General features: G+C 37.3%; 1 protein-coding gene across 1 annotated transcript; it reads right to left on the bottom strand.

Moving 5' to 3' along the window:
• Nucleotides 1-2,178: 2,178 nt before the first annotated feature.
• Nucleotides 2,179-13,862, bottom strand: LOC104072159 (zinc finger MYM-type protein 2-like; the record flags this gene model as incomplete). Its single annotated transcript, XM_009581786.1, has 7 exons — nt 2,179-3,028; nt 5,415-5,535; nt 5,899-6,150; nt 7,243-7,357; nt 11,342-11,493; nt 12,398-12,566; nt 13,768-13,862. Coding segments are annotated over 7 exons (1,097 nt in total), but the record flags the coding sequence as incomplete, so codon positions are not given.
• Between the last annotated feature and the right edge of the window lie 309 nt (nt 13,863-14,171).

Genomic DNA, 14,171 nt, shown 5'->3' with positions numbered 1-14,171 from the left:
AAGCGAGGGCAAAATCCTGATACGCATCATTACTTGGAAGCTCTGTGTAGAACAGGGCAGCATACGTTTTCCTGCACAGCAACCTGCAGGAAACTCAATGACACCAACTTAATTCTAGTCCAGCTGCTGACAGTTCCTACAAAGAAAAAGAAAATGTATTTGCCCTGAACTCCTAGTTATTATAAAATTGCATGTCTCTATTTTTTCAGAACTAAGGTCTTTTATTGCATTTTGCATCACCATTCAAATTTAGGAATAAAATGCATACATTGAGCCATGATGCATTCTTGACCGCAATATCTCAGCAGCTTACAACGTTCGATCTAAACACACTAAACACTTCAAAAACATTACTGTTGATGATGGAATAGCTCCATCTTCTGGAATAAAAGTTATTTTCTTGACAACCATCTTCGTATTTCCAACATGGATCTGTGTGTAAAAATTTCTATTTCAAAACCTAACTTGAATATTTTTACTGATATGGTAGGTGAATCACGGGTAGAAAGTGGGAGGAATTTAGGATAATAATGTGATATCTGATAAACTTCAGGGAGCATTCATTGTTTTCTAATGACACTGAAAACACACATCTGTTGTACAGCATGCCCTATTATTTCGGAAATAGCTGTAATCTGATTTTGAGAACAAGAATTTAAACTCTGTTTAAGACAAAACACTCAACACACACATACTTAACTTTAGTCCTGATTTAGGGTACTTTAAGCTTCACATTAAAAGTTTGTAGTTTTACAAAAGTGTGTTTGTAGTTAAACACTGTCCTAAACAGGAAGTGATTAAAGCTCCTACTGAAGGACTTGAAGCCTGCACTACAGAGAAGGGGCTACAAGTGATCCTTATTGCTATTTATCAAAAAAATGAAATACATGTTTCAATTAAGTATTTCAAGTTAAGCACATGATGCATTTTAGGCAGGTAATCAGTAATGATGATTCCCATATGTAACATTTAACTTATGCTCAAGTCAGATGTTCAACTGGAGAGGCCAGAACAAAACCATCATTACAATTTCTGATTTTATCACTTTTATGTATCATGGGCACATTTTATGGCTGTTGCCATAAAAAAAACAAGTGTTAATGAACTAAGTTCTTACGTACTCATTCACAAAGGGAAAAGAGCATTGAAGCTGTTAGTGATCTATTGACTGTTGCTGCATAGCATTTCTTGATTTCACAGGAAGGGTAGAGCCACCAGAAAAAAATGAAAAATTAAACATGTACTTTTGAAATATATCTAAAGTTAATACATACTCACAGACACACAAGAATAGCAGAAATTTAAATAAACTTGCTTAACAAAACAAAGCAACTGAAGCTTTATTTCTCTATATAGAAAGAGGCGTCCCTATGTGCATTCTTTTAAGCTAAGGAAAATGAAAGCGCCATGCAGCCCTTGCAAGAAATAAATCCTAAGGTGGTAATATATATACATAGAAAGTTTCCCCTTTAGTAGATGATTCCTCTCAACAGATGCTTTATGTCATTTAGTAGAGCCAAACTTATAACTATTTTATAGTAGAATATTCTACTACGTTTTTTTCAGTACAATAGCAAAACCATTGCATGAACCACCATATTGCTCGCATCAGTTAAACAAGAGCAAGTAACAAAACTTAAGCAGCTAAACGTGTATCTGGAAATCAGACTCCTTATGCAAAGTAAACACAATGAAAGGATATAGAACAAACAAAAGGACTCTTCTTCAAAAAAATTATCTTTCAACTTTCTGCAACTTCACGTCTCATATGGCTTTTGAATGGAGGCATTAGTTAAAAGAATTTTCCCACCCATAGTCAAGTACTGACTGTATTTAAATACAGCAATGCAAGGACAAACAAAAGTTAAAAATTTAGCATACCATATTACTTTATGTAATATAGCATTAAAATCCCTTTTGCTAACGCTACAAAGGACATTTACAGTAATATGAAGTACCAGCAGTTATGGTCAGAAAAGTGAAGATGGAAAAGAATTATATAGCATTGTCATCAGACATTTCTTTTCTCTTTCTTTTTTTCCTTTTGTTTTTTTTGAGGGGGTTTTGGTTTTTACAAAATACATGTCTTGATGACCACATGCTTTAAGCTTAAATTCATTTATTTTCATATATATATATATATTCTATTTGTAGGGGCAATTGAGAGAGAGTCACAAATAAGGAAAGGACACTAAGGTTTTAATAAGGGCAACAAAAAAAATGTTTTCACCAGAATAGATTCACATTACAGTACACCAATATTGACAGCATTCTCTTTTGTCTATTTTTGGTACATAAGATGGAATCTCTCTACATAACCTTATAAGGCTTCAGTAACTAAAAAGTAAAAAACCTATTAGTTTACAATTTATTTAAAAATTCTGAAAGACACAGCAAGTTCTAAACTTTAGTAGTGCTACCCATACACAACCATCTGGTTTAAGAACCCATTAAAAGAGCCTCCTTTCAAGGGAGCTTCCAACAGCAGAGTTGTGCAATATGGATGTCTCTTACTACAAGGGGAAAAAAAAAAAAATTACACATGGCACATTCTCATTCATATTTTGCAATGTAAAAAGTTACAAACATACCTAATCAAATAAATAATAAAAAAAGAATCTGAAATGTGTTTGTTATGTATCCTAAAACCACTACGCAGAATAATGGAAACTTTCACTCACAGACTATTTACATGGTAATACCCAGGTGAGGGTACACACTGCTACAAAACTCATAAAACAAAGGGTAAACTTGAAATGTTTTCCATAGTAAAGGTCTAGCAGCATGACTATATCTAATGCTGTTTGTTTTCTTGACAGTTTTTGGAAGTTTGTTTTAATCTATGTCTTCATCCAGTTCATAATTGTCTTTATCATAAATATCTTTTACTAAAAGAACCCGTACGAGCATATTTTCCAAAGTGTTGCGGTCCAGTGAAGTGGCAGTGTACCAGATGGGACTCTCTGCGGAGACAGAGCACTCTGGTTGCAGATAGAACATGTCCGTCCTCTGATTCAGATTCTGTGGGCTACAAGGGGGGAAGACAAGAGGGGTAAGAAGAACAGCCTCACCGGACAAAACAGTACGTTAGCACTTCTGACATCCTGCGTAAACAAAACTCTAACTGTACTTAGGCAAGTTACAAACAGAAGATTAACAGCGAGAAACGCAGTCTTGTTCCTAGAAGGAGCTGTGCCGGGTCTGGCCCAAGCCCAGCCAGTCCCGCATTCTCAGAGTGGCCAAAAGCCTGGACGGAGCAAGCATTCAGGAGACCACAGACTCTTCCAGCTTTCAAAAATTTGCAGCTCCAGGACTTGCTAAACCAGAAAGTACTTTCTATCTATTTAGGAACCCCTGATCGACAGATTTGCAAAGAGGCCCAACTTTGACATCAGTAATTGCTTGCACCGCTGCCTGATGCAGCTATCTCTGAATACAGAGCCTGGGGTTCCTCTGAAACTCAAGGGTGGTAGTTCTGAGAGATGCACAGAAATACAACAAGCTAAAATTCTCCCTCCTCCTATTTTACTTAAAGGGTTGGTCACTATAAGTCTTAAAATCTTTTAATTCATGACCTGCTATACTTTGGAGTTCATATACATGCTTGATCCAGCTCAGACAAATCCTCTAAGCCACTAGAGAAGACCCCTCAAAGAAATTCTAGCATTTTGTTCATTTAGGCAAGTCTCAGAAAATAATTTTCAATTCTGCATGTACAAGTGCTCACTCCTGCTCCCTCCTTCATAAATACTGCAGACTTCAGAGGTCAACTGTATTTCATGTTTGTTTGGTAAAAATAAGAATTTTTACCAGCTCGTCTTCCCAAACTAGCTGATAAAAGTTTCAGGTATTGCTCTTCACCTGCTGGGGTGAATGTTGGCTTGTTCTACTCTCACATAAATCAGATTAAGAGCCACATAAGAAGCCAAAATACAATAGTTTAAAATATTCTAATAATTTAAATATTTTAACCCCCTTCCTACTTTTTTGACAAGCCAGTATTTTTATAGGAACAAGCAATAATATAGTGCTCATAGCTGCGAAAGAGAGGATCCTGAAATTTCAGCTGCAACTGTCCACTGATTGCCAACTATATTTCAAACAGCTGGCATTACCTTAAATTTTACAATAGCTTTTAAAGTGTTAAATATTTTATTAAAATTATTTCATCAAAGACGCAAGGTATATGTTATTAGAAGTGGAACCAGGAGAAGCAGTCTGCTGTCTAGCCAGCAACGGGGACCAATATCTGTAGGACAGCAGGACTTGAAACCACACCATAAACGATGCTCCAAATGGGTTTAAGTGCATTCATTTCCCCGAAGTTGAAAGAAAAAGAAATTATTCGTTCTCTCCCCACTACTGGCTCTATAACTCAGTTCAAAAATCCAGCTTCAACTGTTAATGATATATCCTCTCCAAACCATGACAATGGATAGTGTGAAGGCAAAAAACCTCAAACCCTGCAACAATCAGAATTAACTGAGTTTATGAAAAAGAGGTGCTTGCATTAACAGACCACAAGTTACTCTTTACATGTTTCTCTCTATCACATCACATACTTGCTCTTCTGCCTACATTGTGCGTAAGCTCTTTCTTCACTTTTAAGAATAAGATGCTGTTTCCTAACACATTGTTGGGTCTCGTACTTCATTTGATTTATTGTGTTGTATATGCAATGTGATTTTATTTCTTTGGTATCACTAGCCTATATTTCACTTAGAGTTACATAAAATCTCCATTAAAATCAGTCGCTTGAATGGCTGTTCAAACTAAAGAAAAGTATTTCCCATGAAATTCTGTTTTCAAACACTTCCACAACACTTAGCTGCTAATTTTTTTTTTTTTTTTTGTAAGAGTTGCCTAAGCTTTTCTTTTTAATTTCTGTGCAGATTGGAAGGATACAAGCTATTTCTAAATGCTGGGTTATGGTCAGTAGTATTTTTTTCTACTACAAAATATTTTAAACATGCTTTCGAACTAGGTATCTCAAAAGCATCTACATTTCAAATTCCTGATAACTTAACATCAAGCAAATCCATTGTCTCAATCCAATCCTTACTGAAGAGACAGGGACCTCACAAGTGAAACCCTCAGTAGTAAAACCTAGCAGATCCCTTGCTGGTAATTCTCTGCAGAGACACTGGGTGTTTCCCAGTAAGAAAACTGAATCATACTGTCATTCCCAGATGGAGTCCTTGACAATTAACATTGAAGTACTCTGCTGCTCCCACGCTTTCTGCATGTCTTGTCCAGATACAGAACTGGAGATTTCAATGCTTTCATTTAGCTATTTTTCAGAAGATCTCAATCCATTCCCTTTGTCTGAGGGTATTTCATGTTGCATCAAAACATTTCCCTTTTGTAGCTGGTCTACTCTAGACCACTTCTGTATTACCCCGTACCATACTTACCTTTTAGATAGATAGCACTCAAACATTTTCACAGGGCATCTAGCTGGATCAGATGTGTTTTCAATTTGTTCAAATACTGGTTCATCATCTTCATGTTTCCTTTTTCCAGTAGTAATTTTATCTTTAAGAAGAAAATCAACAACATCTAAGCCATAACTTGAAGTTACTTTACATTTTTCAGTTAACACCCCAGAGTGGGCAACCCACTAAGCACTGCAATGCAATCACCACAGCTATGCATATCTGCAAACTGGAAATGCAACCTACAGCCACAACAAAGTTGCAGCATTTAGAATTGAGAGACCAGTGGGCTCAAAGGGATCGTTTAACGCAGAGACCCTGTAGTCTTCACGGACCACACACTCCGATTAAAGATCCAGGAGCCAAGGCAGACCTCTGGCTCCAGGCAAGGTGCCCAGATGTCCCTCAGAGGAGCACAGTGTTGGATGCTCCTGCAATACTTATTTTGGAACTGCCATAGTACCTTCACTATCAGCTCTGCACAAGGAAGACACTTGATATCGAAGACAAGCTTTGCTTTCCATTGTTAGAGGATTTTTTTTCCACTGTCTAAAAACAGTGCCAAAAGAAAGTCTTAAGTGCTGCTCCACTGTTTTCAGGCCAAAATATTTAGTGTTAAAGTAGAACAGAGTATTCAGAAGAGCAACCGGTGAATGTGATCCTAGCTGTTTAATCCTCCAAAGGTAATCTTCTTCAACTCGAGAGAATATTGATCCTTCAGAAAAAGAATATTAGAGAAAATACAATGGATTAGCCCATAAACTGCCCAGGTGCAAAAGAATCCAGTTCTGTAAAATTTACAAAATGCTCATGACAGAAGCCTCTAATAATCGTATTTAATTATATGTCCACACACCCAAAACCACATCTTAAAGACACAGACACTGTTTCAGGAAGAGACAGTCAATGGGAAATATTAGTATAGGCAATTTCATATAGAACACATTTCTGTTTAATTACAACAGCATTGCTTACATGCAGCTGCCTCACGTTACTACATAAAAACAAATGTTCAAGGGGCTAATCCTAATCCTTTCATAAAAAGCATATTTTTTAGTTCATTTTATTCTGCCCAGGCAAGGCCTCCAAATGGCTATACCTTCTTCTTTCTAATTGCTAATGGATACCTCACTTGGAAAGCACTCCTGGACCATATCAGAGTATAGGGAGGGCCCTATACAGAGGCTCTCCAGAGCTATACAGAGAAAAGCCAGTATCAAGAAGAGAGAGGAAAGGGGCTGGTAAGGACAAGCCCTCACTCAAGACAGGATTGCAAGAAAGATGGAAGAACAGTGGGTTCTGCAGTTCAGCACCAACATCAATCTGCTGGGGAAAATTCATGTTTTCTCCATGAACTGACGATCCTCCTGAGCAGAAGGCCCATAGCAGAGTCCTCCCAATCCAGCTGAGAAAGACTAAAATACGTAGCTCGTTAGCCCTACCCACACATAGCCCAGTGCCTGTCTGCCTGCTTCCCATCTGGGAAAAAAAATGGGCAAAAAATAAATTCAGCTCACGTAAAAAGTACAGGTCGAAGAGCGGCTGCTTATTCTAACTTTCTCTCCTAAAAATGGATAGTCAATTTAAGATTAACAGGCAGTGGCAAAATCAACTCTTGTAGCATGGATTACCAAGAAACAAGACAATAAGAACAGGTACAGTCTTAATTGAACTCTTAGATGAGATCTTTATCATTTTTAATCAATTACTATTGCAATGCATAAAATGTTTGTACATATCTACATGCTTAAGAATACAGAACTATTATTAAGAGACGAAAAACATACATGACCAAAAAGAAAATTACCATCTGGAAGTATGCTTGGTTGCCAACTTCTAAGGATTTTATTTAATTCCTGTTCAAACGTCTGGTAGATTGGATCAATAAATATGTTGTCGTTTCGATTACTTCCGTATAAATACTACAGAAAAGAGAGCGAGAGAGACAATATTTACAATTCCAGATTGGAACAAATCCTGTGCTACAGGGTTCTTTTTCAGCACAATGCTTGCACTTTTAAAAAAAAACAATCTATATATATCTACAAATAAAGCAATGACACTTTTCCAATATTTAGCAGTTAAAAGTTACCTCCAATATAACGTATGTTGCAAATTTCTAACTGGATATGAATCACAGATTAATTACACTCTAACATTTTTCTCTAGAATTTCTTATGTGCAACATTTTGTCAGTGAATGGGAAGTCATTTTAAAAAAAAAAACAAAACAACTAATTTATCTTTTCCTCTACCTGGGTCTTCAAAGAAAAAAAAAATTTAGCAACAACGTGCCATTTTAAATGTGAACTCTGGACACTGACAGAAGCATCTTCAACACAGAAGTGGGAGTGAAAAAAACCCCATATATTTGTGGTAATGATATGCAGCAGTGCAAGAAAAATGATAGGATGGTGCAAGGCACCTGCCTATTCTGCAATCTAATTATCTTAATCCCCTTGACCTTACAGACAGAAACTCTTTTGAACCTTTACCAAGAATTAATGGCTGAGGGCTATACTAGTATTTGACATTATACTCTCTGGAGACATTTCTAAGAAACGGAGGATCGGCTTCTTAAATTTTCCACTTCAGTGTTATCTTTGCGTGAACAAGCTTGTTGTTAGTGAATACAATAAAAGTGACAGACACAAAAAAATGTACTCACTTCTGGAAATGGCATCTATTTCTGTACACATACTTGAAATAACATTAAACACAGCACTCATTTATACTAGGCAGTTCAGTATATCTTGACATCCTTATCTTTGCACTTAGTTTTATAATAAGGAAAAATGAATGAATAAACTTCCTAGAAGCTTCCAACACAACATCTTCATTTAGATAACTATTTTATACGATATGTTTAATTAATTCTTCAAAGCACAATATTCCCCCAAATGTGCTTGTTTCTACATATATCAGTTTCGATTTTGTAAAGCAATTCTAAACTAGACAATAGAGCTTACTACAGGCTTCATGGGGTTTGCCCCTCTGTTCCCTGGCATATTTTTCCTCCATGAATTTTCTTTTTTCTCTGGTTTGCATTAAAACACTCACACTGAACGCTGGCAGTGAAACTGAAATTGAACTGAAAACTGGTTCAAAACCAATTCCCACACAAGCCCGTAAGAACTCAACTGAAAATATTTCTGTTTCCTGGTTCAGAGTAAGTGTTTGGCTAAACCCTGACATCCCCGGTAGAAACCTGTGAAGCACCCTGGACTATTAGCACTGCAGGGTCTACAGAAGAATGATGTCATGTTGCAGCCTCCGCTGCTACACAATACCCAACACACATCCGCAAACCTCCACTTCCACACCATAACACCATGCTCTGCTACTCCACAAACTCTAGAGGGGGCAGGATTAGCGTAAACCCTTTCCACCTGAGATAAGCTCTATCGAAACCGCAGAGAACGGGAAGGAACCCGACATGCCTCTGAGTCCCACAGTGGAGAACAGGCTGAATCACTGCCCACAGCACCTTCAAACATCTGCCAAGCTCCATCAGCCTGAATTTTGCCCAAACAACCCCATTATTACACGTGCAAAAAACCAACCAAACAAAAAAATCCCCAATCTGTACTGGGACAAAGAATGAAGGCCACGATGCAGCAGGGGAGTGAACCCTTTCTGCTAGATACCCGCCTGACCATGCAACAATTTTTACTTTTAAGTGCGATATTTTTCAGGACCAGTACTTCAGAGTTACCAAAACCATTATTGAACCATTTCTGGCTGGAAGCAGAACAATTTCAGCTGCAAATTAACCTGAACTGAGAAAATGTACTGGTTTGACTCTGGGACTAGTTTGCTGGAACAGATTTTCCAAGTGCTTCCTTTAAGAAAAACAGTTCTTTTACAAAGTCAAAAAAACAACTTAAGACTTGAAGACTCCTGAGCACTTCCCCTGTGCTCTAACCATATTACACCCAGGAGGAAAAAGCTCCAAGCTGAGCCCATACATTGCCACAGTGAGTGCAGAAATGCTAGTGAAGTGGGAAAGTGCTCTTTTTTTAGCCTACAGCTTCCACATTCTTTTCCTTTGAAGAGAAACTTACTCTAAGTTAGCAAAATATTGCTAATCTTTGGCACAACTTTATCCTTAAATGGCAACATTTAATCTCCTCTGAGCGCCTTCTGAGTTAAACAGAGCCAATATCTTTTATGCAGTAGCAGACAATTTATGCTCTTTCAGGAGTACACACGTCAGGGTTGTCAGATGGAAAGAAGGACTAAGAAAATACTAGAAGCCAATGGAGTTCTGTTGCACATTGTGACAACTACATTGCATTTAGTGTACCACTAACTTGTTTAAACCCGTTTCTTCAGAAGGGTAACACATACCCATATACATAAAATTTGCCATTAGGACACAGATGTTGGCTGTAGCCCTTGGCAGCTCACATGCTTAAATGTTTCTGTCCCTCACTTGCTGTCTGCCTTTGTGAAATGCAAACTCTTCAGAACAAGGCACATCTTCCTACCTTCCTAGCAGTGGCACAATTAGGCCAATGAAACGGGGCTGTTAACATCACCTGAATTAAATACTGGACACTAAGTATAAACAATAATTACAGTAACATGACCACAAGTTGTTCCTCTAATGTTCCAGCGTTGTGTATGTGTATTAGGGCTCATGATAATTGTGTTGTGCCACACAAACTTTGGTTCTGATGAGCTAAAAAAAAAAAAAAGTTTTACACATAACTAGCTTTCACAGTAGACAAGATAGACAATGTCAAAGGCACAGAGAGAAAGGTGAAAAGAGAAAAGATATTAGTTGAGTTCCATTTTATAAACACATAGCTCACTGTATGTATTGTTTATCAGCTTAATGAGTATTTTCAATTCAACAGAAAGATATAGAGACAGCAGAGTGCAGAGCAGAAAGCTAGCTGAATTTGAAACATGCTTTGTAGCAATATTGACTAAAATGCCAAACAATGAATGCTCGCTTCTCAAATTTCAGCCATGAGGGAAAGATACTATCTAACTCCTTAATTTTGCATACTCTCAAGACAGAAAAATTAGTGGAGTACTATTTATTTTAAGATTTTGATTAAAAGATTTGTTATTTGATTCAAGTCCACCTTAACTACAAAAAAAGTTTAAGGAAGATTGCAAAGCCTGTGAACAGCTTGCTTTCCACATCATATGTATTTTTATTGCCTTTTAACTTGAATGAAATTTTCTGTGTTCTCAGCTCTGAACACAGCTTATTCTATCTATAATTTGCCTTTTGTACCAAAATTAAGACATCCTCTGCTTAAAGGACAAGCTGTGGAATAGCTTTTCTAATTATCTAGTGATATGTTATTGCCTTCACACACAATACATCTAAACTCCCTTTTGCTTTGAAATACAATGTAATTGCAATTTGGGGGCCGGGACATGTGTGTGTAAGACAGTAAATACAGCAGAGTTTCCTGCACTCTACAAAAAAGCCTGACTGCCCACAGTCTGCAATATTCAGCAAATTAGACTCTCCCAAAAGACATTTCAAATAGCTTGTTTCCACTTTACGCTAACTGAATTAGTAAACCTTTAAAGATTATTCCTTGTTTCATTCTGCTTTTACATTAAGCCATCTTTAGCATAGCATTTGGAAAAATTATGTCATTTTAGACTGAAAATTCCTTGCTTTAACCCAGCAAGAAGCTTAAAGTTATTACAATATAGCAGTTCACATTTGAGTTTTCAGGATGGGTCTGCAAACTCATTTTCTATACAGACAGCTTTCTATGATGTGATTTACACAGCAGCCTCTCTGTGTTCCAGATCATAGCCATTATATTAAGAATAGCTCCTAGCCAATACATCCATATTATCTCCATTCTTCCACTCAAATGGGTTAGAGTCAAATCAGCAGCTCTGCTTCCCATCTCTACAGCCTCTACTAACCTCCTGAATCCCAAGACACAGATAATAGATGCTGTCAGGTGCATAGTTCTCTCCATTTGGCCTTCGAATTTCATTGACAAAATGTGTCAACCCATAGTTTAACTCAGCTGAAGTATGTGATAATAGATCTTCTTTTAATTTCACAGACTTTGCTGTAAAATAAAGAAAAAATGCTACATTATACAACAGTATTATTACATGGTGGGGGTGGGATGGGTTATTTTTGGACTGGAGAGGGGGAAACTGGCTTGATGTCCTCTCCACTAACCAATGAATGAGCCTAAATTAGTTCAAATGTTAGGTCTATATTAAAATAAGCAAGGCTACCAGCATAAAGTCTAATTAACCAAATGCAGTATCACCCACTGATGAACGTACTGTCACGCACAGCTGAGGATGACACAGAAGTGGCTCAAGATGTTGAAGTGAACGCAGTGCTGTAGAGGGAGACCTTCAGGGGAAATGGCAGTTTCCAAACACCCAACAGCATAATGCAAGGGTGCTAAGACACATGTGGGAGCTGAAGAACAGCAGGAGTAGCAGCAATCCCCCTTTTCCCTCACAGTACAAATGTACACACAGAGCAGCATTGCAGAAAGAGCAGCAAGGCTCCACAGGAGCGAAGGCCACCCTGGTCAGAGCTCCACAGCCAGGAAATGCCAACCTCGGATGAAGATCTCTTTCCAGGACAAAGAGTAGGATGCCCCTCCCTTGCAATTTAGAAGTCCAGAAAAGGTGTGAACTCCAAGGCAAGTTATAATATGAGGAAAAACAGGATGCAAACAAAAAATCAAAACGGTCATGGGAAGTCAGAAGAGCCAGGAAGGTGCTGTCCTGGCTTGCATAAGAAGTGTGAGACCCAACATTTTGAACCAAGGAGGGAAAACTGGGAAAAAAAAGAGTTTAACAACTCTGTGGTAAAATAATCCCAGTCATTGTGGGAACATCAGGGACATGTGAAAACTTCTATTAAAAATTCCAGCTGAAAATCAGACAAGTACAGCAATTCTCCCTACCACATAAGAATCTGGATGCCAGATTTTTGGAAATACTTACTTGATTTCAGTTCCTCTAATTCTGGAAGCTCTTCATCTAAATGCCGAGACTTTACCCAGTGCTTCCATGCATTTACACCATACGCGTATTTGAATGGAAAACTACACTCTGAGTTTTCAGAGCTGTCATCATGAGACTGGTATTCTGACACCGCTTTCCTCTTCACCCCCTGCCATTGAAACACAGTGGTTAACGCCGCCAACAGCCGCTGACAGCAATAACACAGCCGCTGGGCAGAATAAGCAAGCTGCAGGCCAAATTACAAACTGAATGTTCAGTGTGAAGAAACACAGGCTTCATTCAGTAGCTAGTTTCTGTGCTGAACATACTTCTAAGAACAGTATTTACTTAAGCTGACAGACATTTCTAATTGGCCTTTCAAACTGGTTCCTAACACTGACAAAATAATTTTTTATAATGGAGTTGCTGTATTGGTTATATTGTATTAAGAAACAAACACACGATGCACCAAATAATTCAGTGTATTCATAGGATTTCATTGTGTTAATGAAAGGAAGCTAAAGATGCTACAAATTTATGTCAGAAGGTCAACTTTTAGGCTCAACTGAACCCATCAATGGAAAAGCCAGCATTGGTCTCAAATTAAAGCATGTCCAGCATGTAGATAATGTCCAGCGGATAATACCAACAGTTTAGACTCCAAATTCAAAACTAGAAAGACACATTTATTCTTAGAAAGTTTTATTAGAAGTTGGCTGCTTTTTTTTAAAGCTGCAGCATCTACTGCAGTTATTGCAACAAAACCATTTCAGCTTTGTGCCAGGTACCAGAAACTCTATTTCCTGTTAGTTTCCTTCTAAATAAAAGTATATGGCTAATTTATTTGGAATGTCTAAACTAAGATTTTTGACTGAAAATAGTATCTGGGAAAATTACAAGCGAATAAAAATGTCTTTTTTTTTTTTAACTATTTTATACAGGAGATGCTATAGCTCCCATTATAAGCCATGGTAATGCCAACATTCTTCCATTTTACTATCATATTAAACCAAGACAGCTTTGTTCGAAGTTGAAGGTAGAAAAGCATTACTAAGAGTACAGTAAGTATATACACACTAGCACGTTACATCAACAGTTCTACCAATGTGAAACAAAAATGGGATCAGAATTTAGAAATCACACTCCTATTAAATCCAACAGCTAACTGCAACAGACATAGGACCGAAACAATTTTATTATTTGAAATATATCAATTTACATCATAAAGATAGGATATTAGGTATGAACAGACAGTAACACGTTTTAGAGCAGCATGAGAACTGAAAAAAAAACCAAACCCAAACCTGGCATATTTTTGCCCACTTAAATTTTATGCTTTTTTGATTTTTTTAATAGCATGACAAAATTACCTTCTTTTTGGACCGAGGCCTTGGCTGTTCCTCGTATTCTTCCCCAAAAACAGGAGGTAACAAAAACTCATTTTCTGTATCAAGTTCCTCAGTTGCTGAAAATACATTAACAGAAACTTATTTCTAATAACATCTTTTGAATAATATTGGTTTGAAAAAAACCAATGAACTATATCAGTATGCATTAAGGGGCCCACAAAAGCAAACATATAAACATTACCAAAGACTGGATTTCGGTAAGAGGAAATAAACCTATTCTTATTTTGAAAGTAAGGCAAAGCTATCAAAATGTTTATTTCTAAATAAATTATAAATGACACAATGCTCAACATTTTCAAGTACTATCTCAAGGCACTAAGGCAACATTTCTTACTACGGACCCTTACACAATTTCTCCTGCCTAG

This window comes from Fulmarus glacialis, unplaced genomic scaffold (assembly GCF_000690835.1).
Source record: "Fulmarus glacialis isolate BGI_N327 unplaced genomic scaffold, ASM69083v1 scaffold45557, whole genome shotgun sequence".
Taxonomy (NCBI): Eukaryota; Metazoa; Chordata; class Aves; order Procellariiformes; family Procellariidae; genus Fulmarus; species Fulmarus glacialis.
Note: the sequence above shows the minus strand (reverse complement) of the source record. Positions and strands in the feature narration are given on the sequence as shown.